The sequence below is a fragment of the Hyaena hyaena genome, unplaced genomic scaffold (genome assembly GCF_003009895.1).
Source record: "Hyaena hyaena isolate Hyena2069 unplaced genomic scaffold, ASM300989v1 scaffold_50, whole genome shotgun sequence".
In the NCBI taxonomy this organism is placed as follows: domain Eukaryota; kingdom Metazoa; phylum Chordata; class Mammalia; order Carnivora; family Hyaenidae; genus Hyaena; species Hyaena hyaena.
Genome location: NW_024080682.1, coordinates 706,728 through 730,800, shown reverse-complemented (window position 1 = coordinate 730,800; position 24,073 = coordinate 706,728). Strand labels below are relative to the sequence as shown.

Below are 24,073 nucleotides of genomic sequence, written 5' to 3'. Positions count from 1 at the left end.
GGGGGGCACGGGCCTAAACTCTGGGAGGTGTAGGTACTGCTTTTATGCTTGTTCTGTAGATGGGGAAACAGCCACCAACAGGTTCACCGAGGTGCACAAGGTCACACATGTATGAAGTAGCTGAGCCGGGATTTGAATTTATGCAGTGGTTTCCAGAGCCAGCACTCTTTACTTGGGCCCCTACACAGATTCTATTCCAATACAATTGGCGTAAGTGTTTTGAGAGAAATAATCCAAGAGATAGCTCGTGTGACCATGGGTGGGGGTTGACCGTTGTCCTTAAAGAAGTGTCATTAAAACTGGAGTTATCGGGGCAGAAGGGTGGGTGGGGCTGAAGTGGGCAGGAGAAAGAAGGGCAGAGCCTTCCCAGCCAAAAGGAACAGCATATGCAGAGCCCCTGAGGGATAAAAGAGCTTGGCCCACTGTGGCTGGACTGTGCGTGGCAAATGGATGTGAGTGGGCGAGGGGATCACTCAGGATTTATCTGTGTGCTGATGGTCCGTTGGGAACCGGCCTCGTAGGCCTTGGCCATAGTTCTAGACTTTTCCTTGGAAACAGTGAAAAGTCACTGATTTTCAGCAAGAGATAAGCCGATTTTCTACAGTAAGGTTGACAAACGTCTTCTCTAAATATACATATTCTATACTGTACTGTTGCAATAGAGTAAGCGAGAGAAAAGGCAAGGTTCTTAGGAAAATCATAAGGAAGAAAATATATCTTTACGGTACTGAAAATACATTTATTCTGGGGTGCCTGGGTGGCTCAGTCAGTTAAGTGTCCGACTTCGGCTCAGGTCACGATCTCACGGTTCGTGGGTTTGAGCCCCGCATCGGGCTCTGTGCTGACGGCTCAGAGCCTGGAGCCTGCTTCGGATTCTGTGTCTCCCTCTCTCTCTGCCCCTCCCCAACTCGTGCTCTGTCTCTCTCTGTCTCAAAATTAAATAAAACCAAAAAAAAATACATTTTTCAGAAAAAATCTGCAAAGAAGTGGACCTGTACGGTCCAAACCCAGGCTCCCGAGTCACCTGTGTTCCCACCTTCCGTCACCCTCGCAGCTGCAGACAGTGCATAAGAAATGAGCGTAGCTGTGCCAGGAAACCTTCCTTACAGACACGGACATGTAAATTTCATCTAATTTCCACATCGTGAAATAGGACTGATTCCCCACCCCACCCCCCAACCAGCTGAAAACGTAAAAACCGTTTATAGTTCGCAGGCTGTACAAAAACACCGTGGGCCACATTGGGCCCGTCCCTGGTCTGTGGTTTGCTGATCCTGGTTTGTTCCCTCGTGGCTTGCTCTGTGAGGTGGACGGGGCAGTCAGGATGGAAGCGCGAAGACGAGGGACATCCATTCGCCAGCCACAACGGCAGGGACTGGTGTGGTACAGGCAGGGTGACGGGGGGATCGAGACTGTGGCGTGGGAGACTAAGCATAACCTGCAGGTGGTTCGCACAGGAGCCTCAATGGGTAATGGTGCCCCCAGCGAAAGGGAGAAAAGCCAGGCCGGGATTTGAGGATGGACCGGATGCATTCACGTACCTGCCAGGTCCACACACTCGCACCGCTTCCGGCTGCATAGGCCCCAGCAGGGACACACACAGTCCCCATGGTCCTGGAGACAGGCGGCCGTGCCTGTATTTGGGGTTCAAGGGGATGCTGCTCCCAGATCCTCGGGTCACCCGAGGGAGTGCCCCAGGTTGCTAGACCCGCTGGCCCCCCACACTGACACTGCTCCTCGAGGCGGGGATACTGAGGATTCGTGTCCACTTCCTAGGACATTCCTTGCTTTGGGGTGGAGGGGAGTTGGGCTCCATCTCTAGACTTCTTCATCTTCCATAACTGCTCCGCAAATGTGTGAATGTGTTTTATCAAATAAATTGGTTTCTTATTCTGGCCACATTTCTGGATGACCGTTATCCTAAAAATTGGGCTGTACACAAAACAGACAGACCTTCCATTTCTTAAACCTTTGCAGAAGTCTTTCTGGTAGGCACCTACGCGTGTTCCTGTATCCTTTTTTTTGGATGCGGGGAGCTCAAGACGGGGACAGAGGGTCCAAAGCGGGCTCTGTGTTCACAGGCTCACAGCAGCGAGCCCGATGAGGGGCTCGAACTCCCAAACCACGAGATCATGACCTGAGCCGAAGTCGGATGCTCAACTGACCGAGCCTCCTAGGGGCCCCGGATGTTCCTCTATCCTTAAACCAACGTGGAGAGCAGCGTTGCCCAAGAGAAATAATGCAAGTCACAGAGGGAATTTTAAATTATCCAGCAACCACATTAAAAAAACAGGGGAAATAATTTAAGTATATGTTTAATTTGTTAGCCCACTCTGTTCAAAGTATTATTTCCATATATACTGGATATTTTTGATACTGTTACCTTTTATCCCAGGCTTTCGAAATTTTGCATGTTTGACACTGCGTGTGACACGTTTCAGGACTAACCACATTTCAGGTGTTTGTCAGCCACGTAAGCTGCTGACGCCCCACAGTGGACGGCCCCGTGTAGCAAGGAATGTATTGGTGGTCATAAGTGGGTCATTGTAGATTCTTAAAGAACTTTTGAAGAAATAATTTTTTTAATTTTTTTAAAGTTTATTTTCTGTACTTATTTTGAGAGGCAGAGAGAGCTTGAGCAGGGAGAAGCAGAGAGAGAATCCCATGGAGGCTCAAACTTACAAACCAGGAGATCATGACCTAAGCCCAAAATCAAGAGTCAGGCGCTTTAACCAACTGAGCCACCCAGGCACCCCAAAGAAATAACTTTTACAAATGACCATTTGCACTAACCAATGAATGTCTCATTTCATTTTCCTAATTTCTTGTTACTGCTAGCTTTGATGAATATTTTTTTAATTTTTTTAATGTTTTTTTTTGAGAGACACCATGAGCAGGGGAAGGTCAGAGAGAGAGAGGGAGACAGAATCCGAAGCAGGCTCCAGGCTCTGAGCTGTCAGCACAGCGCCCGACGTGGGCTTCAACCCTTGAACCAGGAGATTATGACCTGAGCCGAAGTCAGAGGGACGCTCAACCGACTAAGCCACTCAAGTGCCCCTGGTTTCGATGAATCTTAAACCTCACGCCCTTCAGTATGTTAAAAATTGTGTTATAATTTGGGAAGCTGTCTCCTGTTTATTTTTCTCTAGCTCTTTTCCAGCCTGAACCCCAGCCTTCTCCCTGGGTTTGGCTATAGATGTAGCCAAATTCATTCTTCATTGTTGCCAGACACGATCAGGTCTGCCCCCTTGCTTCCTGCTCGGCTGTATCTCCTCCAGACCAGTCCTGGAGATGGATCTCCTGTTTTAAGACTCTTCAGGGAGCCCTTTCCATGGCCTTTCTTGGCAGAATTTTGTTTTTCTTTTAGTTTAATAACTCTGACAGTTATTAAATTCTTCATTTACGTAGCTCCGGTCTTTACGTTTCCATATAAACTTGTGTTGTCCGCAGTGGCGTACTTCGGGACGTGGCAGGCGTGAGCACTTGAATGAGTAATAATTTTATGAACCAGTTTTGCTTGGTTTTTCTGTCTTTGTCGTAATAAGAACTGCGCCTGCATTTTTTTCTCACCTAGCAGCTATTTTTAAAAATTGGGAAGGGGGTGTGAAAGAATGAGATTCTCGTGTCAGCCCCGGTTAACTCACAGGGACAGATGAGGTAATTCCTAAGACAGCGTTTCACAAATTATTAAAACAGCGTCTGGCTTGTAGGTTCTAGTGAACAGTTACATTTGGGATGATTTGCATCCCGTGCCTTCGTGGGACTCTGTGACGGAGGTGTGGGCATGGGTATGCCTGTAGAATCACAGCAAACACAGAAGAACTCTTTACGCAGCCCCTTCTAAACTTAGAAGGTGTGCATAGTTTTTCAAAAGGCTTCGTGGGTGACCCTGACGTTTATGCATATCGCCCCACCCCCGCAAAAAAGCAACAACAACCAATTGACAGAACCACACTCTTTTTTCCCCCCAGAGTGGGCGGGTACTTCAGTAAGCATGTAAATGGCATTGTGTACCATGTCAGGAACGCGTTGTTGAACTTCCTACAGTTCATTGGTATTCTAGCCCTTTTGATGATGACATGTTTATAACCCCAGGTGATTCTGCGGGTCGTTCTGCTGTTTGCACACCTGGTCGTCTTACTGATGTGCCTTCTGTCGGTGGTTCCCAGAGAAACACCTTCCTGGAACTCCTGCCCTGCCCCTCTCTCGAATTCTCCAGATGCTACAGAGATGGTGATGTGCGGTGCCAGGCTTTACCCTTAAGAAGTCAGGACCTTCTGCTTCTGCGTTCTCTGTAGCTGTTACATGTGGACGTGTTAGGCGAGGAAAGGCGGAAGAGGGAAGGCCCAGCTACCCCAGCAGAGGGCCCAGCTGAGCTGGACCTTGACTGTAGAATTGGAGAATGGATGACCTGGTCGTTGGCACTGGCCACGTCTCGGGGTGCTTTGTTAACACAGCAACCGGTGACCGAATAGTTGGTCATTTCCTGCTGTAGGGGTGTGTGTGCGCGTGTATTTTTATACTTAGTGATTTCTTTATCATGCTACTTTTTTAAGATTTTAATTTTTCTAGGTTTTTTTATGTTTATTTATTTTGAGAGACAGAGAGAGAGTGAGCATGCAAGCAAGCAGGAAAGGATCAAAGAGAGAGAGAGAGGACCCAAGCAGGTCCAAACCGTCAGCGCAGAGCCCCATGCAGGGTTCAAACCCATGCACTGTGAGATCATGACCTGAGCCGACATTGGGTGCTTAACCCACAGAGCCACCTAGGCGTCCCGTGCCTTCCCCTTTTTCATACTTGGTTAAAAATCAAGTTTTATTGATGCATAATTTGTATATAATAAAGTATGCATTTTAAGTGTAAAGTTAGATGAGTTTTAATAGATTTATTCACCTGTGCAACTATTCCTCCAAAATACAGAACGTTTCTGTCCTCCCCAAACCTTCCTTCCGGCCCCGCCCCCACTCCCAGGCAGGCACTGATCTGCTTCCCATCACCGCGGATTTGTTTTTCTTTGTTCTCAAATTTCGTATAAATAGAATCCTACCACACATACTCTTTTTGTCTGGCTTCTTTCAGAAATCGTGATGTTTTTGAGAGTCATCCGCTTGTCACGCGTATGAGTAGTTCTGTTTCGTTGCTGAGTAGTAGTCCGTTGTGTGGCAGCGCCCTCGTCCGTTCTCCTGTCGCCTGCTGGTCCTTTCCGGCGGTGAAGCTTTTGCTACCTCTTTGTGCACGTGCGGTCATTCTTCTTCGGTGAATTCCTAGGAAAGGTGTTGCCTGCGCCACGTATTTCTTACGTGTGTCACTTCGTGGGAAACTCCCACACTGTCCCCCGGCATCGTTTGTACCAGGCGACACATTAGAGTTCCGTCCTCACCGATGCTTGATGTCGCGGGTCTGTTTAACTTCCGCCATGCTCAGGTGGCGGTTTTGTGTGATTTTCCCCGTGGCCAGTGATGTTGAGCATCTTTTCATTTACCTGTTGGTAATTCACGTATCTTTTGCGACGTGTCTCTTCAGGTCCTTTGCCTGTACTGTTGGGTTCCTTTTGAGTTATTTTGAATAACACAGAAAGTAGTAGCTCAGTGGGTGGCAGGGAGTGGAGGTGACGGCTCACAGGCAAGCGGGGGTCTTTCTAGGGGGTGAAAATGTCGCGAAATCCGTTGTGGTGACGCTGGCCCATCCTGTCAGTGTACTCAGAGTGTCATCGTGCTCTTTAAAGGGATAAATTCTATAGTACATGAGTTCCAGCTTAATACAGTTCTTAAAAAAGCGAAAGGAAAAACCGGGTGTCTTCATGTCCTGGAAGGAAGCAGCGCAAACGGTGGGCTGGTGGTGAATAACAGACCTGTATCCTGCCACGGCTCCGGGGTCAGAAGTCTGAAAAGAAGGTGCTCGCAGGGGTCTGTTCCAGGCCCGTCTCCCTGGCTTGTACGTGTTGAAACGTTCCAGAGGCACCGTGAACAGACCTCATGGACAGAGAGTGTGTGAGCAGCTGCTTCGGGAGGAGGAGGATTTAGACGAGGCTGGGAGGGAAAGGGATCCAGAACATGGGGAGGTGGGGGGGGTGGGCAGGAGAGCATTTGTGGGGAGAAGAGGTGGTCACAGCAGGTGACCACTGAGGCTAGACACCACGTCGTACGCATAGCTGTATCCCCATGCCTGCCTCGTGTTAGATGTTCCTTAAACACTTATGACCAGAGCTGCTGGAAGGAACTAGGGGATTTGGGCACATCCAAGAGGCTGGAAGAGAAAGTGGCTCAGGGTGATCCGTTAAATTTGAATTTGTTCCCTGAGGACAGCGCTTCTCGAACTTTGGCGCCCACCGGAATGGGGGCGGGGCTTGTTGACACCCCCAGTAGGTTGGGTTGGGACTCAAGAATCTGCAGTTGTCATAGGTGACCCTGGGATGCAGCTGGGACCACATTTTCCCTACCTCGCCTGGAGGAAAGGGGGCTCCAGAGGGGATTCCTAAGGCCCTGGGACAGCACAGGGGAAAGGCGCAAAGACCGGGCTTGGGAACAGTCGGTACCCCCACGTGGTGGCAGAATTTGTCTGCAGCTGAACTCAACAGGCTCCTCCAAAGGCAAGTGATGAGATTAAGATCAGAGAGTGTTTCAGGGGCCCGGAGAAAGGAAATTGGAGGGTTCTGACAAGAGAGTAGCGGACAGTGATTTATCTCGGGGCTTAAAGTGATAGGCAAGGGAATGAAACATGGTGGAGATTGGAGATTCAAGATATGATGGTGCAGAGGAAGTAGATTTCTGGCCTTTCTAAACCCTGGTAAGAAACCCCGTTACATTGTGAGCCAGTCATGAACATGTGTATAACTGAAAGAAAAGTGGCATAACTTTATTATTAGCGATCCACTCTGGTGTGCTCTCTCTTTGAAAACAGTCTGGGGATGCGTGGGTGGCTCATTCGCTTAAGCGTCCAACTTTGGCTCAGGTCATGATCTCACGGTTCAGGAGTTCGTTGTTTTTGGAGGGTTTTAGGTTTTTTTTTTTTAATTTGTTATGTTTATTGATTTTCGAGAGAGAGACAGTACGAGAAGGGGAGGCACAGAGAGAGAGGGAGACACAGAATTCGAAGCAGGATCCAGGGTCTGAGCTGTCAGCACAGAGCCCAACGTGGGGCTCAAACCCACGAACCATGAGATCACGACCTGAGCCGAAGTCAGACGAGTAACCGATTGAGCCAGCCAGGCGTCCCCGGGAGTTCTAGCCCTGTGTCGGGCTCTGTGCTGACAGCTGAGCCTGGAGCCTGCTTCGGATTCTGTGTCTCCTTCTCTCTTTGCCCCTCCCCTACTCGCTGACGGTCTCTCTCTCTCTCTTACTCTCAAAAATAAACATTTAAAAAAATTTTTTCTGGAAAAAATGTCTGGTCATAGCTCAGTCTATTGATTTCATGACCTGGTGGGTTTCAGCTGCCTTGTTTGAAAACTACTTCGATAGAAGTCAGAAAGGAAGGGCTGGGAGAATGTCCTGCTTGTGATTGGTGTGTGGGAGGCGCAGATGTTAGAGGTGGCGTTGTGCAGGAGGGGTGACCAGCCATTGTGCCGTGCTGCACTCACAAGGTGGCTCTCTGGAGTGGCACGGAGATGATTATTGGTAGCAATACAGCAATGCTTTGAAGCTAAAGGGTTAGCTTATCTACACGGACGTCAGGCCACGGAAGGTGAGGTTAAGACTTAAAGGTGGTAAAAATGAAAAGAGCCCTCGGGATCTGCGTCCCAGACAAACTACACTGCTTCCCGGGGCCCCTGTGCCAAATGACTTGACGGACTGGTTGCTAGATTGAAACCTCCTCCTCCCTATTATGTCCGGATGAACAAGGAATGTGCCTGCTGTTCTGGATAATGCGGGGGGCGGGAGGGATGTAATCTAAAAGTAGAGGGTTTTTTTTTCGGAAGTAATTGTGAAAACTAGTTCAGAATTGACCTGAAAGCTCTTCTTTTTTTTTTTTTTTTTAATTTCTGAAAGAGAGAGAGACAGCGTGAGCAAGGGAGAGTCAGAGAGAGAGGGAGATACAGAATCTGAAACAGGCTCCAGGCTCTGAGCCAGCTGTCAGCACAGAGCCTGATGTGGGAAGTCATCAGATGCTTAACCAACTGAGCCCCCAGGGCACCCCAAGGAGAAACTTTTTAAAAATGATTTGTAGGATTTTGGGGTACCTGGCGGCTCAGTCGGTTGAGTGTCCAGTTCTTGATTTCAGTTAAGGTCATGATCTCACAGTTCGTGGGATCGCGCCCTGTGCAGGGCTCTGTGCTAGACAGCAGGGTGCCTGCTTGGGTTCTCCCTCTCCCCCTCCCTCCCTCCCTCCCTCCCTCTCTCGCTCTCTCTCTCTCTCTGCCCTTCCCCCTCCCCCATGTGCTCTCTATAAATTAATAAACTTTAAAAAAATTAAAAATCTTTGGATTTTTAAAGTTGCGGTGGGTTTCAGTCTGACAGGAGAGTATTTGGAAGTTAACTGTGGGAGATTGGGATGTATCATTTTCAAACCTTTTTAGTACGGCCTGATGTCATGAAATGAGGGATCTGTGCCCCTCCGTGCGTTAATAGCACACATCTGAGTATGTGCTGCCTTTTATTTTATTTTAGATCACCCCCGTATTTTCATACAACATTTCTCCAGAGAGTTGATCTGGAATTTGAGGCTCTCCTTAGATCATACAAATTTATGAGCCTACTGTCAGCACGATTGTTGCTGAAACATTTCCAGGATCTCACAAGTGTTTCAGAATCCGAATTTGATAAAGGCAAAGGCCAAAGTGAATTTATGACGTTATAATGAGGGGAAAATGTTGAAGGTGATCAAGAATATCATTTGTGGGGGCGCCTGGGGGGCTCAGTCGATTAAGCGTCCGACTTCGGCTAGGTCCTGATCTCTCGGTTCGTGGGTTCGAGCCCCACGTTGGGCTCTGTGCTGACAGCTCAGAGCCTGGAGCCTGCTTCCGATTCTGTGTCTCCCACTCTCTGCCCCTCCCCTACTCGTGCTCCTCTGTCTCTCAAAAATAAACATTAAAAAATTAAAAATACATTTTTTTGAAAGAATATCATTTGTGGATCACCAGTGCCTTTTGTAGCCGCAAGCACACTGCAGGGAAAGCTTGGCGGGAGAGCCGAATTCCTGCTCTCGAGGACGAGGAGGTCCCTTGAAAGCCAGAAAATGCTGGAAGCAAGACTGAGAACATGATGAACAGTGGGATTTGTGTACTAAGATTAATACAAAGATTTCAGCACTGGCTGCCTAATAATGCTACTTTTTAGTGGAACCGGCAGAAAACCCCACTGTGTCCTGTCAGCACGTGCGGTCTTCCTATCCCTTCTTATTTTAAATAATTAAGGACCTCCCGAGAGGGGCAAGTTCAGAGGAGGGGAGACGCCAGGGGAGGCCAGAGCTTTCCCACCGTCCTGCCTCTGCCTTCTCCCAGCACCGAGCCAACAGAGAAAGCCAGTTTGCTCCCTAAACACCGGGGATATAATTCGGGTGTCCCAGTGACTCTTAAGGACCGACAGTTCACTGACAACCGCACTGTGATTTGGGTTGGACCCTGCTGTCTGCTTTTGCCGAATGGTTATTTGTGTTTTCAAGTTCAATGTTAATTGAGCCTATCACATCATTCATGGCCTTTCGTGATCCACATGAGGAATTCCTCTCTGGATGCGTGCCAATAGTTGTATTTTGAAAACGTAGTCCACTCGTTGATCTAAGACTCCGTCGTTGCACTTAATCTCATGCTCTCTTGTTTAATGTGTGTCCTCTGAAATTTCTGTAAATTTCTGTAAATTTCCCGGGATCACTCCTGAGGCTCTGCTCTCTGCCCCTTCACCGCTGCAAGTGAGACCCTTGAGACTCACCTGGCACCGCGGCCGGGCTGAGCTGTTTCCGGCGTTTCCTGCCTCCTTTCGGAGGGGCTTACCATGTATACATAGTTCACCCCTTTCTTTCACTGTTGTTGTTGTTGTTTTTATGTTTTTTATTTATTTTTGAGAGAGCGTGAGCAGGGGAGGGTCAGAGAAAGAGGGAGTCCCAGAATCCAATCCCAGGCTCCAGGCTCTGAGCTAGCTGTCAGCACAGAGCCCGACACAGGGCTCGAACCCACGAACCGTGAGATCATGTCCTGAGCCGAAGTCAGACGCTTAACTCACTGAGCCACCCAGGCGCCCCAGGAAGTAACTTAATTGTCAAAAGCTCTTGTAGGCTGCTTTGTAGAGAATGATTTCAGGTTTTCACAATTCTACAAACACTTGGAACTGTGTGTTTAACTGCTTATGAGAAGTAAAATAGTCCTGCCAACCTGGGGATTTTCTAGTTGTCTCCCTCAGCTCCCACGCATAAGCCGGTTTATTAATTCACTAATTTCTAAATATGGGGGGGGGTGCTGCCCTTCCTATGAAAATGTGCCAGCCTAAATCCTAGGAGCAGAAGGCTCCTGGTACAGACCTCTCCCCCTGAAGATCTTTTGAGATAGACAGCCAGGGAGATGCAACGAACGTGTAGAGCATATGTTTAAAATTAATAGGGGGCACCTGGCCGGCTCAGTCGGAAGAGCATGCTAGTCTTGATCTTGGGGTTCAGGCCTCACATTGGGTGTAGAGATTAGTTTAAAAAATGAAATCTTAACACCCCCCCCCCCCAAGAAAAAAAAAAACCTAACACTACCGTTCTGGGAAATGGATGAGAGAAGAAAGTGTCTGGGGTATAATTTCGGAGGGAGCACTGCTGTCCTTTCCCGGACTGTTCCAGCACTGTGGTTACAGAGTGCGTTCTGCAATGGAGCAGGTGGAATGTTAGGCATCAAAGAGGTGAGAACTTAAGCCTCGGGCTCTTGATTGGTTAGCACATAGCCTCAATGGTTAGAAGTGGTTTTGTAAAGTCCAGAACGTTTCCTAATTATTTTCTGTGTGCCAGACGCCACTGGGCTTTTGGGCTTTTGATACTGAACGGTTCAGGCAGGATTCCTATGTTCAAGGAGTTTTTTAAATAAAGACTTCTTTTACACCTTCTCAGATGAGCGTCTTTAAAAGCTGTACCCAGTAACATTTCTAACGGCAACATAGGATAGAGCTCAAAGAAACAAATCCTGTCTTATTAATTTCTGTATTAAAATTAATACCCACATTTCAGGGACACCAGAGGAGGTTTGCTCAGTTCAGACCTGATCGCAGAGTTTTACCTTTAACAGGATGATGTGAAATGTGGGTTGGTTGGTAATATTGGTTAATGTCACAAAAGTGTTTAATTTGTAATCGCTTAATTGGTTACATTCCTCTCCTAGAAAGCAGATTCTTGAAATTTTATTTCCTTTCTGAAACTGCCCAAAGGCTAATTAGAGGAAGGTGTTCTGATCCCAGCACTTTCTGTTTCTTCATCTTGTTAGAGTGGGGGTTTTTGCAAAACAGTAGAACTAATTTTTTTTTTTTACCTTAATATGCCAATACATACTGAGCTTTTTGCTCTCTTTTTTAGGGAAATCCTCATTGACGATTCAGTTTGTGGAAGGCCAATTTGTTGATTCCTACGACCCGACCATAGAAAACAGTAAGTATTGTTCTCAAGGGTTTATAAACTGAGAAGCCTGCGTTCTGCGTACAAACAGCCATTGTCTACTCCTGGGGACTCTGATTGTCGGGGTTATGAGGGTAAACCATAGATTTCCAGCTGGGGTCCAGAAAAACTCCCAAAAGTTAGACACGTTTCACACTGCATGGATATTCCCTCAGTATCCAGGTCTCTCCATCTAGAAATCGTTACTCAGTTCCATAGGAATCCAGTCCTATAGTGAACCTCCTATCCCAGACTCTGCTTCAGGAAAACACGAATCGAGAGCACACAGTCTCTCCCCCACCTTCTTCACAACAATTCCAAGCTTGAAGACGAAGGATGACAAACACTCCAGTTCCTTTGTACCTTACTCTTCCGGAATCACTACCTCCTCCGCGACCCCCCCCCCCAACCCCTTCTAGTCCTGAAGACATGAAAGAAGGCTGTGGAGAAGTGAGCCCTTCTGGGACAGAGAGAGCAGTTGCGACTTGAAAACAGAGTTGGTTCTAGAGCCCGGTGGCATTTCCGGCCATGCGCGGAGCAAAGCACCGAAGCCCAGGACCCACCACAACCTCCATTTACCTTGTCCAGTTTCCGTCCGTGGTCTCAGAATCTTCCCGAAGGCGTCTAGGACCGTGAGATAAGTCTTGATTCTAGAGCCAGGAGGAAAACCTGAAGGACTTCATCCAGAGAAGCTGACGTATGGGAAGCTGGTCTTGTTCCGGGCCATCTTCAAGCCCTAAGTAGGCCCTAGAACCCGTCTTCTGAGATTCTTGACACCGGGGCTTACTGGGATTTGTCACCAGGAACACATTTAAGCATGGGATTCCTTGAACCCTGATGGGCATATGAGACATGAAGTCGACTTAACAGGTTCCTGAACTCCCAATAACTAGGTTCATAGATCTCACCTGCCCAGAGCTTGCGAGAGACATTTCAAAAGAGGCACTTTTAATGAGGGGGTCAACAGACCGTGGCTCGTAGGCCACAAAGATCCATGCCTTTTTGTACAGCCCATGAGCAAAGAACGGTTTTTACATTTCTTAATCATTAAATAAGGTTAAAAGAAGAAGAATATTTGGGGCATGTGAAAGTTCCATGAAATTCCAACGTTAGCATCCATAAATAAAGTTTTATTGGAACACAGCCACGCTCGTCCATTTGCATCGTGTCTGTGGCTGCTTCTGTTGTCTGGCCGCAGAGTTGTTGAATACTTGCAACAGACTGTCTGGCCCTTTACCGGCAAAATCTGCCCACCTCTGACTTAAAACACGCAGCTGGCCCTCACCTCCCAGGACGTTGGTGGCGGCACGGAAGCCTGTTGGTAGGCCGACCTCGGGGAGACCCAGGTTTGAAAGCAACCAACGCCTGCTGGCATCCAGGAAGGGGGGGGTCCGGGCCACAGACAACTCCCCGTGCTGATCTGACCTGTTGAGCTGTGACTTACAAAACCGGATGCCTATGTGAGGAGCAGATTCATTTGAATGCTAGGTGGACGGGTTTGGTTATCTTCCCACTGGAATGAGAACACAAGAAAATGGTGGTCTTGGCCTTAAGGTTTGCTATATATAACAACGCAGAGAGTTGTGTGTCCCAAACAAGATAAGGCTCCTTTGGGCATTTTATCCGTAGGATAATAGAATATGGTTTTCTTGGTGAGCCCCGCTTATAACGGTGGTTCTTAATATTTGCGTGTACGTCTTCAGGCAGGCGCGAAAATGAATATCAGTATATGAATCGCTTAAAAATTCATGAGCTGTATGTACACATCAGCTTCTGTTTACCCTGCTTCTGACCACGTAACCCAGGAAGAAACTCTTTCTCCACCATTTCCACTGATGTTTGGTCAAAAACACTGTTCAGCAGGGATGCCTGGGTGGCTCAGTTGGTTGAGCGTCCAACTTCGGCTCAGGTCATGATCTCACCGTTTGTGGGTTTGAGCCCCGCGTCCGGCTGTATGCTGACAGCTTGGAACCTGGAGCCTGCTTCAGATTCTGTGTCTCCCTCTCTTTCTCTGCCCCTTCCTGTTCATGTGCGCGCACTCTTCTCTCTCTCAAAAATAAAAGAAACATTTTTTTTTTAATTAAAAAGAAAACACAGTTCAGTGATGACCAGGAATTAGAAATGGAACAGGTTATCATAAACCCATTGCTAACAAATGAATGGCTGGTTTTCAAGTTCTAAAAAATACAGTACTTTGTACACTTGGAAATAATCCGGTAATTATTTTACACTTAACTTTAGAACCGAGAACAGGTGACTCACAGCAGACACTCGGCGGTGACGCATCTCTGTGAGACGTCACCACAGAAGCAGAAATTCTGAGACTGTGTCATCGTCTTTTAAAATGGAATACAGGAGAATAACATCAACAAAACCATGGATTTTCCAGCTTGGGGAAATTTTCATGCCAGAGCTACTGTGTATCTTGTCTACCAGGCTGTTAATCTAACAACTCCATACAAACTAAATTGCTCTGGTGAAATTTAACCAGTAGGGGTGGCTTATCAATCAGAGGAAGAGCAGCAGTTTACAACTTCTGCAATCTCCAGGTGTTGCTCTCAGTGCGTTAATAAAGCCCAGAGAACTGGGCCGCTCTCATTAGGGGTTTTGCAGCCGCACCTTCTAGCATCCCACGGTGGGTAGGCTTCTCGGCAGGACATAAATTAGGAGACTGCGATACACTTCAGTAACACAAATCTTACATTGTGAATTCCAAATTTTAGAAACCTATCCCCTTTGCTCATTAGGAGGCTGTCCGAGTAAGTAACTCTTAGCCTGCTTAGGGGAATTTCAGGATTTGCGTTTGGAAAGTGGGTTCATTTCTCTAGTGATTGGAAAGGGGCGGGGGGAGAGGGTTCGAGAAAAGTGACACCACGGGGAAGCCAGCTTTCCGCTGCTACACAGGGTTGGACAGAGTGCATAGAAGAATTGGTTCCTAGTTTGTGGAACCGACAGATCTCTTATTACACTTCCTTTTTTTCTATAGTAATAAGAAGAGGCTGTTTTCCTTGACAGATGGAAAGGCCTCGATTTCATTTTACTGCTGCGTGTGGGAGGATTTACATCCTTTTTGTGTGCAAGAATATACCAAAACATTAATCATTTTATTTCTTTTATCTTCTGTACAATTACCTGACCTCCCTTTTTACTCTTAACCTCATGGCCAATATCTCTCCCGTCTCCTTGGCGGAGTCTTCATCTTCCTGACCTGGCGGTAGAGGAGGCCCCTGGGCTCTGAAGTCAGGCACTGGCTTTCTCTATACTTGACAGCCAGTGATCTTCCCTTCTCCCCAGGAAGTTGCTTGTCTCACAAGACCCCCCCCCCCCCCCAGTCCTACCCTCTCCCAGACTCTGTGCATTTCTGTTTAGCTGCCCGGGTTTCCCCTTGGAGGTGGTCTTCTTTGTTCCCTTCCTCCCCCATCTGCAGTGCCCCTCCCCCAGGCTTTCCTGAATTGCTAAATGGCAATTCGTGCATCTCCTGGCTCAAGCCAAACACTCTGGAGTCCTCCCACTCCTCCATTTTCTCACACCCTCCTTCCACTCAGAGCTCCTTGTGGCTCAGGGCGCCCCGTTGGCTCGGTCGGTTGAGTGTCTGACTTCGACTTAGGTGACGATCTCTGGGTTCATGATGAGTTCGGGCCCCGTGTCGGGCTCTGTGCTGACAGCCTGGAGCCTGCTTCGGATTCTGTGTCTCCCTCTCTCTCTGCCTCTCCCCCACTTGTGCTCACTCGCGCGCTTGCTCTCAAAAATAAACCGTAAAAAAATGTTTTTAATCCTTTTGGCTCCTTTGAACTACACCCAGATTTCCGCCATGGCTCACAGCTCTTCTTTCCCTCCCTGCTCCCAGACCACCGTCGTTGCCTTCTGATCCCGAGTCAATTTAAACACCGTGTTATAGGCTCCCACTAGTGTCCATGGTCCATGCTTCTCTTCTTCACAGCATAGCCAAAGCGATCTCTTTAAACTATACATCAGACCAAGTTACCCCCCTGCTTCAGAACTCTTGGTTCCCCAGCACACTTCGAATAAAACCCTGAAGTCCTCACATCTCCTAAAAGGCCTTCTGCCTCCTCCCAACCTGATTGCCTGCCCAGCACGCACTCCGCTTCTGCTGTGCTGACCTTGCTTTTTCTCACCGGGCTTTGTCACTTGCTCTTTGACCTCCGGATGCTCTTCTCCCAAAGACAATGCCTCACAGCATCTCCCTTCCTTCTCTGGGGCTGTAAGCACACTGAGGTCAGCTGCAGTATTTCAAGCTCCCAGAACAGTGCTCATGGTGATCATAGGTATCTAAGAAATAGCTCTTGCGTGAACGAGTGATGTTTTGTTTCAGTGGGCTTGTCCTAATAATTACACTTCATAACCACAATCACTTAGTTCTAATTGAAGGTTCGTTGTTTGATTGCTCCCCGCTGTTTCTTACATAAGTTTCATCGTCTTGAATGCACTTCTTCATCTTGCTAAGGTGTCAGTGGCGGGTTTCCACACAGGAGTGTCACCACTGCCCCCTGGCTGACAGTGATCAAAAGCAGTCAACGCCAGGTGCACCCCATGTTCAGAGAAGTTACAAGATGGGAGAAAAAGACAATGAAATTGATGAAGCACGTTGTGTTGGGTACTCCGTATCTTGAAATAATTTAGATTCGGTTTTCATCCAGTTGAATTATTCCTTAAAGTGGTAGTCTCCACAAAAGTGGGGGGGGGGGGGGAATGTGGCAGCTGGTGTGGGTGGCCCGGTCTGTGGTTTTTATTCCCCCGGTTCCAGCACCCGTGTTTGCTGTAGGGGAGTACGATGCCAGCACAAATGTCCTTTTCTCCCCGTGGGACAGCTCCTCCAGAGAAGGTCTCTTCTCTGTCCCCCTTGTCACTTCCAAGTTCTCTCTCATAGTTTTCCTGTGTCTGCTTGGGCTTCAGGCAGTGGGATAAAGTGGGCAGCCATGGGTCCCCTCCCAGCCGTGCAAGGGACAGATTCCGCTGCCCGGCTCTGGTCCAGCCGCGTGGCCCGCCAGGAGGTCCGAGGACTCGTCTTGAGTGACGGTGGCGGGGACCGGGGCTGCAAAAGGAAGACGTTCCGTTCCGCTGTCAGGGTTCCAGATGGTGACTCTTCAGGATTCTGTGACTGTGAACAGTTCTTTCCTCTTCGGTCTACATTCGTTTGAAGTCTGGCTCCTTAGAATTCCGAATTGATTTCTCCGGAAGTTATTGGGAGTCTGGTTTCTCCCCCCTTGGTAGGGAGGAGAAGTTGTCACACATGGCTCAGATGCTTAAGCTAAGTGGGAATGATGGCTCCACGCAGAACACCTCTTCCATTGCTGTTTGGTGTCAATAAAATTGTTAAATTTTTTTTTTATGTACTGGACATTCTTAACACTTCAGCTAATTTTAGCTCTCTGTGCTCTGACATCAGACTTCTATAAATTAATGAAAGGTTTTGTGCTTTGGGTACCTTCTAGACCTCAAACTTTATGTAATATATTTCTGCTTTTCACAGAGGAAGGAGTAAGCCACAGAGCAGTCAGATGACTTCTATAGGATGTGAATTGTTGCCTAATTTCAGTTTTTTGGAACAAGATTCAAGGTGTACCGACGCTTGAGTCAGCCAGTGTCTGTTAGTTAAATAATGGAAGAGGGAAGAAGCTATGAACTCCGATCTGTTCCATTTTGTTTTATGGGGTCTTTTTATAAAATGATTAGGGACTCTTCTTAATTGGTTGTCAGTGTTCAAGCCTCAAGCGATCTAAAGTCTGTTCCTTTTACTAATCTTTTCATTCCCTTTTTCCCCTGTAGCTTTCACAAAATTGATCACAGTCAACGGACAAGAATATCATCTTCAGCTTGTCGACACAGCTGGACAAGTAAGTCTGGTGTCTCAGACTCGTCTTCCGCTGTCCTTTGTCGAGCAGTCTTGGCCCTGTCATTGATCCTTAAACACAGCAGCGATGCCAAGAAACCCCCTGTGGTTTATGTGTGCCTGAATATTAGCAGGCTGTCTGCTAAGACGTTTGTGGCAGTTATCCCAAATCATTAACTTGTTTTTCTACTTTAGAATTGTGTTAAACGCACTCACAGGAAGTTTCATATTTATCGTAGGGTAGCGTATTTCTATTTTCTAAACTTGCATCCTGTGTCGGAATCCTGTTTGTACTTTTCCTTCCTTTCTAATACATTTTCTACATTAAGGACAAAAGTAGGGGCACCTGGGTGGTTCAGTTGGTTGAGTGTCTGACTGCAGCTCATGTCATGATCTCGTGGTTCACGAGTTCGAGCCCTGCGTCAGGCTCTGTGCTGACAGCTCAGAACCTGGAGCCTGCTTCGAATTATGTGTCTCCCCCTCTCTCCACCCCTCCCCCACTCACTCTCCCTCTCTCTCAAAAATAAATAAAAACATATAAAAAAACTAAAAAAAAAAAAAAACAGAAGTAAGTCTTTTCCAGGAGAAAGGCATGAGAAAGCTGTAGGGCAGAAATGGACTGATTTATAGATGGATTACATGATTACCAGCTTAAAGAGTGTTAACTTTATATGTTAGGCAATAAGTAATTGCCAAAGATTAAGCAACCCCAAAAAAGGTATCCACGGGTTAATATAGCAGAGATTTGGGGAAGGATGGCCAGGGCAATTGACCAGAAGCAGTGGGTGAAAGAAGTTAGTGAACTTGAAGTTTCTCCGAGAGAGTCCCAAGCCCTGGCGGCTGAACTTCTCCCATTTCCGTGGCACCCGGTCCAGCTTTTACTAGAAGCCATCCTGTTGGGCTGGATCTATTACAGTTGCCTGGAGTGGGAGCTTCAAGAGGCTGGGATGTCAGTCTCTGAGTCTGGCTTCGTGTCTTACACTTGACAGGATCAGACTTGGAGGAGGGCGCGTGTAGTGTGTGTAACCTGGTCTGCCCTGTTAAACGGAGGCTTTTTTTCTGGAGCCTGGGGAGATGGAGATAGACCTAGAATGATGTGGCCCGTCCTGCGGGTTTGGAATGAACCCCCTCCCCACCTTGATGTTTCGAAGTGAACCTAGAAGCAAAGTGTAGCCCCCTAGTGAAGCAAGAGAATAGCTGTATTGAATGGCTTGAGTACCAGAGAAGCCCTGGAGATTCAATTCTGGAAGCTTCAAGGAAAATAAATCAAATGTGTGTGTCCCAGAGGTTCACCGTGCAACTCTCTTGTTTACCCTACACACCCCTCGGTCATGGGTATGCTGGTCTTTCATCCTCAGACCTCACGATGGTGGCCTTAGAGCAGCACCATCCTGGCCCTTGACTCTGCGGGGTACCTGCCCAGTGACCAAGGGGGAGTTGGGAGCCCAAGGGAGAAAGAGGGGCAGAAGTCTCCAAAGGGGAGTCATGACCCAGAGATTGCAGCTAATCTGAGAAGTTACCGTAGAAGAGTCTCTGGGGTCGGACATTGCTTTCAATTCTTAGGGTTTGTATCTTTCATGGTTAAGGTGACTGGTATAATTTATTGCCCAAAACGATTAAGAGGGGAGAGAGCCGTGGTAATAATGATGCTAGAACAGCAGGTGTTACCGGATCATGTCCTGGATGAGGAAGTAACAGCCACATTGTTCATAGTGGGCCTCTGACTTTACCAAGATTCTTTTTTTTTTTTTTTTCTCTTACTAACCTATTGACCTTGAGAAAGTTAATGAACTTTTCTAGACCTCAGATTCTTCATCCATAAACGGATAATCTTGTAGTGCCTGCCTTCACGGGATTGTTGTGTGGTTTAGGGTTAGGGTTAAGGTTAGATTTACTGGCTTCCAGAAGATCTGGTCCTTATTTGTAGACCTTAGATGCTGCTAAGACCAAAGCAGGGCCTGGCGTGCTGTTACCGCGACCCTGAGTGGGAGGAGTGCAGGCGTAGCTTCTACTTGTAGTAGCGCCTTCCTTGAGAACATTCTTCTAGAGATTTCTTTCTGTTGACTCCTCAGAATAGAAGATGTGTCCTACGGGCTTCTGCTTGGCTCTGAAGCACACCCGTACGCTGGGGCATCACATGCCTATAACTATTTTAATGACAGAGTGGTAAAGAATGGCCCCAAAAAGATCAGAGGTCTCGGGGAGTGAGTGGGGGGGGGGGGGGCGAGAGCAGGGTCTGTGACCAGCTAGCTCCGCCTCTCTCGCCCCTCGGGGTCTGTTCCTGCCAGATCAGAATATTTAGAGAATTTCTGCCCAGAGCAGATCCAGATCTGGCTGCCTCAAATAATCCGTGCTTCTTCAAGGCTACATTCCGTTGGGAGACTCTGAAATTAAAGGGTGTGTGAGTATCGATGGTTCCTGAGGATACGGCTCGCGCGTTTCCTTTGCTGCGGCTCTAACACCACGGACACCGTGCTCTGTGGCAGCGGGAGGACACGACACAACACGTTCACCGCTGTTCTCAAACTGGATTCCTGCGGGCAGGTGTGGGGCTGGGGCGAAGAGTGCCCATGGTAGGGGGAGGTGATGAGAGGGCAGTGTCTTCAAACGGAATCCACAGCGTGTTCGCCGGTTGACACGTTTTAAGAGTAACACTGTCACAGCAAGTCCTGTCTACTTGGTAGTTCATGTCGCAGCTGGTTTTGTTGCCAGCAAGGGGAGGTGAAGAACATGGTTAAATACAAGGTGATGGTTTTTATTTGGCATGAAATACTTTGTTCGGGCCTGATTGAAGTAGACTCCGTGACAGGTGAATCAGTGACAGTTGTGGGGGTTTTTTAAACTTTTTTTTTTTAACATTTATTCATTTTTGAGAGACCGTGCATGAGCGGGGGAGGGGCAGAGAGAGAGGGAGAAACCGAATCTGAAGCAGCTCCAGGCTCTGAGCTGTCAGCACAGAGCCTGACACGGGGCTCAAACCCATGGACCGCAAGATTATGACCTGAGCTGAAGTCGGATGCTTAACCGACTGAGCCACCCAGGTGCCCCAGTGATGGTCATATTTATGATGTCAAATCCTCCTTTTAGAAAAAACAAGTATTATGTACGTAAGTCTGGTTTTTCAGAAATAGTAATGAATGCCTGTGTTACAGAGCGGAAGTCACTCCGAAAGGTAAGTAGTAACACTTGGGTCCTTCCGGCTGAGGCTGCGTAAGCGCCACCCCTCCGGGAACCGCCCCGTGACCAGTTTCTGGTATTTGCTCCACAGATGCTGTGTACAGGAACATACAGACATAGTTTTATTTTTTCTCTTTTACCCAGAGAGTGACTATCTCTGTGTCTCCATCTTGGAGGTGACTCCATGGGGGTACCTGTGGCCCCCTTTTCCCTCCGAATGGCCGCACAGCATGTCATTTGGATGCAGTGCTCTTTAACTGTTGACCAGCAAGTAGGGCATTTCCGGTCCTGATGCCGCGAGCAGTGCTGCGGGCCGTGTCTTGCTTGCGTCATTGTGGCCTCTGTGTGTGTGTGCGCACGCGCACGCGAGGACATGTGGCTGTGGGGTCCCTGGATCATAGGGTGGCCGCTTGCCTTCTCCCCAGCAAGGAGCGAGTGCCTGTTCGCCCACACACTCATCAGCACAGTGCATTTTCACGTCTTGTTACTCGCCAGTCCGCTAGGTGAAAAATAGTGCACAGGACCCTTTTACTGTTAAGCATTTTCCTTACTCTGAAAGGATATGAGCTTGTTCTCCGGTTGGAGGATGTGTGTTTCCTTGTCTGGGAATTTATCCTGTCCGTGTACTTTGCCCTTCCTCTGTTGGGTGGATGGTCGTTGCCGATGGGACTAAGGGACCCCTTAATGGGAAGAAAATCCGCAGTTTAGGTGATCCGAGCTGCAAGGTTTTGTTTTCAGTTTATGTTTTTTTTGGGAAATGTTCTTAGCCATGAAGAACTTCCTCATTTTCACATAGTTGAATTTATGATTCTCTTCTCCACTGATAACTAGCCTTAAACAATTCTCCCATCTACTGTGCACGTACATGCAGTGTTTAATCTTTAAATCTTTAATTCCTCTGGAATGCGTTTTTGCTCAAAGGTGAGTTAGAGATCCAACTGTGCCATTTACCACCAGATGTTTCTGCTGTTGTTCCCTGGACAGTCTTATTGAAGGTTCCCTTTGCCCTTACTGAGCTGAAGTGCCAGTATTAGCATGAGACTAACCCCCTTGTCTATCTGGGTCCTTGTAGATTCACTCCTGAACTAGTACTTCCTCTAGGTTTAAAATAAGCAGCTGTTGTGGTTTTCACCCACCTGCTTCTACAATTGCTATTTCTCGGAAAAGCTCATGTTAACGTTAATTTGATCAGCCGGTAGATGCCTGCACGCTCTTGCTGAGGACCTCCGTACACTGTTGCAGTTATTGAAGTCCTTTATCTCTTGGGAGTGTTTTCAGATCTTCTTCAGATGGACCCTACGGTTTTGTTCTCTTAAGTTTTTTCCTAGAAATTTTGTCCTTTTTGTTATTTTTTGGTTTCTGTTAGAGCCAGAGGTCCTTTCCCTCCAGTACACTTTTTAGTGAGTTGTTCCTTGCACTGTGATTCTGGTGTGTGATTACTCTCTTCTTATTTTAAACCTCTCTTTTTAATGTTTATTTACTTTTAACAGAGAGACACAGAAAGAGGCTCAAGCAGGAGAGAGGCAGAGAGAAAGGGAGACACAGAATTCGAAGCAGGATCCAGGGTCTGAGCTGTCAGCACAGAGCCTGACGTGGGGCTTAAACCCACAAACCATGAGATCATGACCTGAGCTGAAGTCGGACGCTTAACCGACTGAGCCACGCAGACACCCCATGTGATTACTCTTTTATTTCAACATCTTTTCTTCAGGGAAAAGGTGATTCGAACTTTGGACTTACTGTAGCTCAGCTGGTAACTAGAATCACTTGGAATGTTGTTTTTAATGTGGGTGAAAAGATCTATCATTCCATTGACAAAAATGTGTTCTCAAAATTCAACACTAAAATGAACCTGACTAGGGCATCTGGGTGGCTCAGTCAGTCAAGCGTCTGACTCTTGATATTTTTTTTTTATTTTTTTTTATTTTTATTTATTTCTAGGAGAGAGAGAGAGAGAGAGACAGCGTGAGCAGGGGAGGGTCAGAGAGAGAGGGAGCCACAGACTGAAACAGGCTCCAGGCTCCGAGCTGGCAGTCAGCACAGAGCCCAACTCGGGGCTCGAACCCACCAACCGCGAGATCATGACCTAAGCGAAAGTCGGACGCTCAACCGACTAAGCCACCCAGGCGCCCCCTGACTCTTGATTTTAGCTCAGGTCATGATCTCACGGTCTGTGGGTTCCAGCCCCATGTTGGGCTCTGGGCCAACAGCTCAGAGCCTGGAGCCTGCTTCAGATTCTGTGTCTACTTTTCTCTCTGCCCCTCCCCCACTCATACTCTGTCTCTTGAAAATAAACATTAAAAAAAAAATTTTTTTTTCTAAAATGAACTGGACTTTGTGAAACTAATACGAAAGTAATCGTGAAACAAAGGTTTTACTTTGTGTACGTGGTAAGGGTTCTAATATAGAAATACTAATCTCTAGGGGCGCCTGGGTGGCTTAGTCGGCTAAGCGTCCGACTTTCGCTTTGGTCATGATCTCTCGGTTCGTGGGTTTGTGCCCCGCTTCGGGCTCTGTGCTGACTGTCAGCTCTGAGCCTGGAGCCTGTTTCAGTCTGTGACTCCCTCTCTCTCTGACCCTCCCCTGCTCACGCTGTCTCTCTCTCTCTCTCTCCTAGGAATAAATAAAAAAAAAAAAAAAGAAATACTAATCTCTAATCAATGATTACTATTGATGATATCCAAGAACTGATAGTAAAACTTACTTTTTTAAGATTTCAGTAAGATACTTATTATTAGTAAGACACTTTACCATGGTAAATAATAATTCAGGCTCATCATGAACATTAGTTGTAACCCTCCTGTGAAACTGCAAAGCTATATAATGATATAACCTTGATATAATGATTGTCTGACATGACTTTCTATACTAGTGCTTGCTCGGGTACGCGGCTTGTTTACAATTATATTTCGATGGAGAACAAAATATTTTGCAGCAGACGGCGTGCGCTGAGGCAGGCTGCACTGACATTAGACCTTCAGAATGCTTTTATATTTGTCTTCTAAAGCCGCTTTCTGAAAGCAGGCACTGCTACATTGTCACATAGTGTGCCCGTTTGTTATTACTTCCTGAACTTGCTCAGTATAGAACTCTGATCTCAGAGGTCTGGGTACCCGGAGTCTAGAGTCTGGGTCCTCTTCTCCTTTCTTAGCCTCCCAAGTGCAGGGAGCGGCCCACTAATGACCAATAGACAGGCACTTGGGCCATTGTGACTCACGTGCCGGGAACAGGTGTCGTGATGACTAACAATTTTAGATCGGAAAACACAGATTTGTGGAATCAGCCAGAGGCACTCGGGAATTTCCCACAAGATCTAAGATTCTGGACTTCTTGTCCGCAGAAGAAACGTTAGTGCCTTTCGCCTCGTGTAAGATGGGGGGGGGGGCCTGTGGTCCTGACACTCCTCACCCTCCCAGGAATCACAGAATTTATTAGCCTTCTTCCCAAAAGCCTTCAAATAGCCAGAAGCGTTTTTTGAATATCGGCTTAAAA

The 24,073-nt window shown here is 47.4% G+C and overlaps 1 protein-coding gene across 1 annotated transcript in view; it reads left to right on the top strand.

Moving 5' to 3' along the window:
• Positions 1–24,073, top strand: part of RHEB (Ras homolog, mTORC1 binding) — a 41,780-nt gene that overhangs the window by 9,166 nt on the left and 8,541 nt on the right. Inside the window, exons 2-3 of the mRNA XM_039230751.1 lie at positions 11,476–11,547; positions 17,341–17,408. Of these exons, the coding sequence (XP_039086682.1) occupies positions 11,476–11,547; positions 17,341–17,408 (140 nt within the window). The remainder of the gene's footprint in view (positions 1–11,475; positions 11,548–17,340; positions 17,409–24,073) is intronic.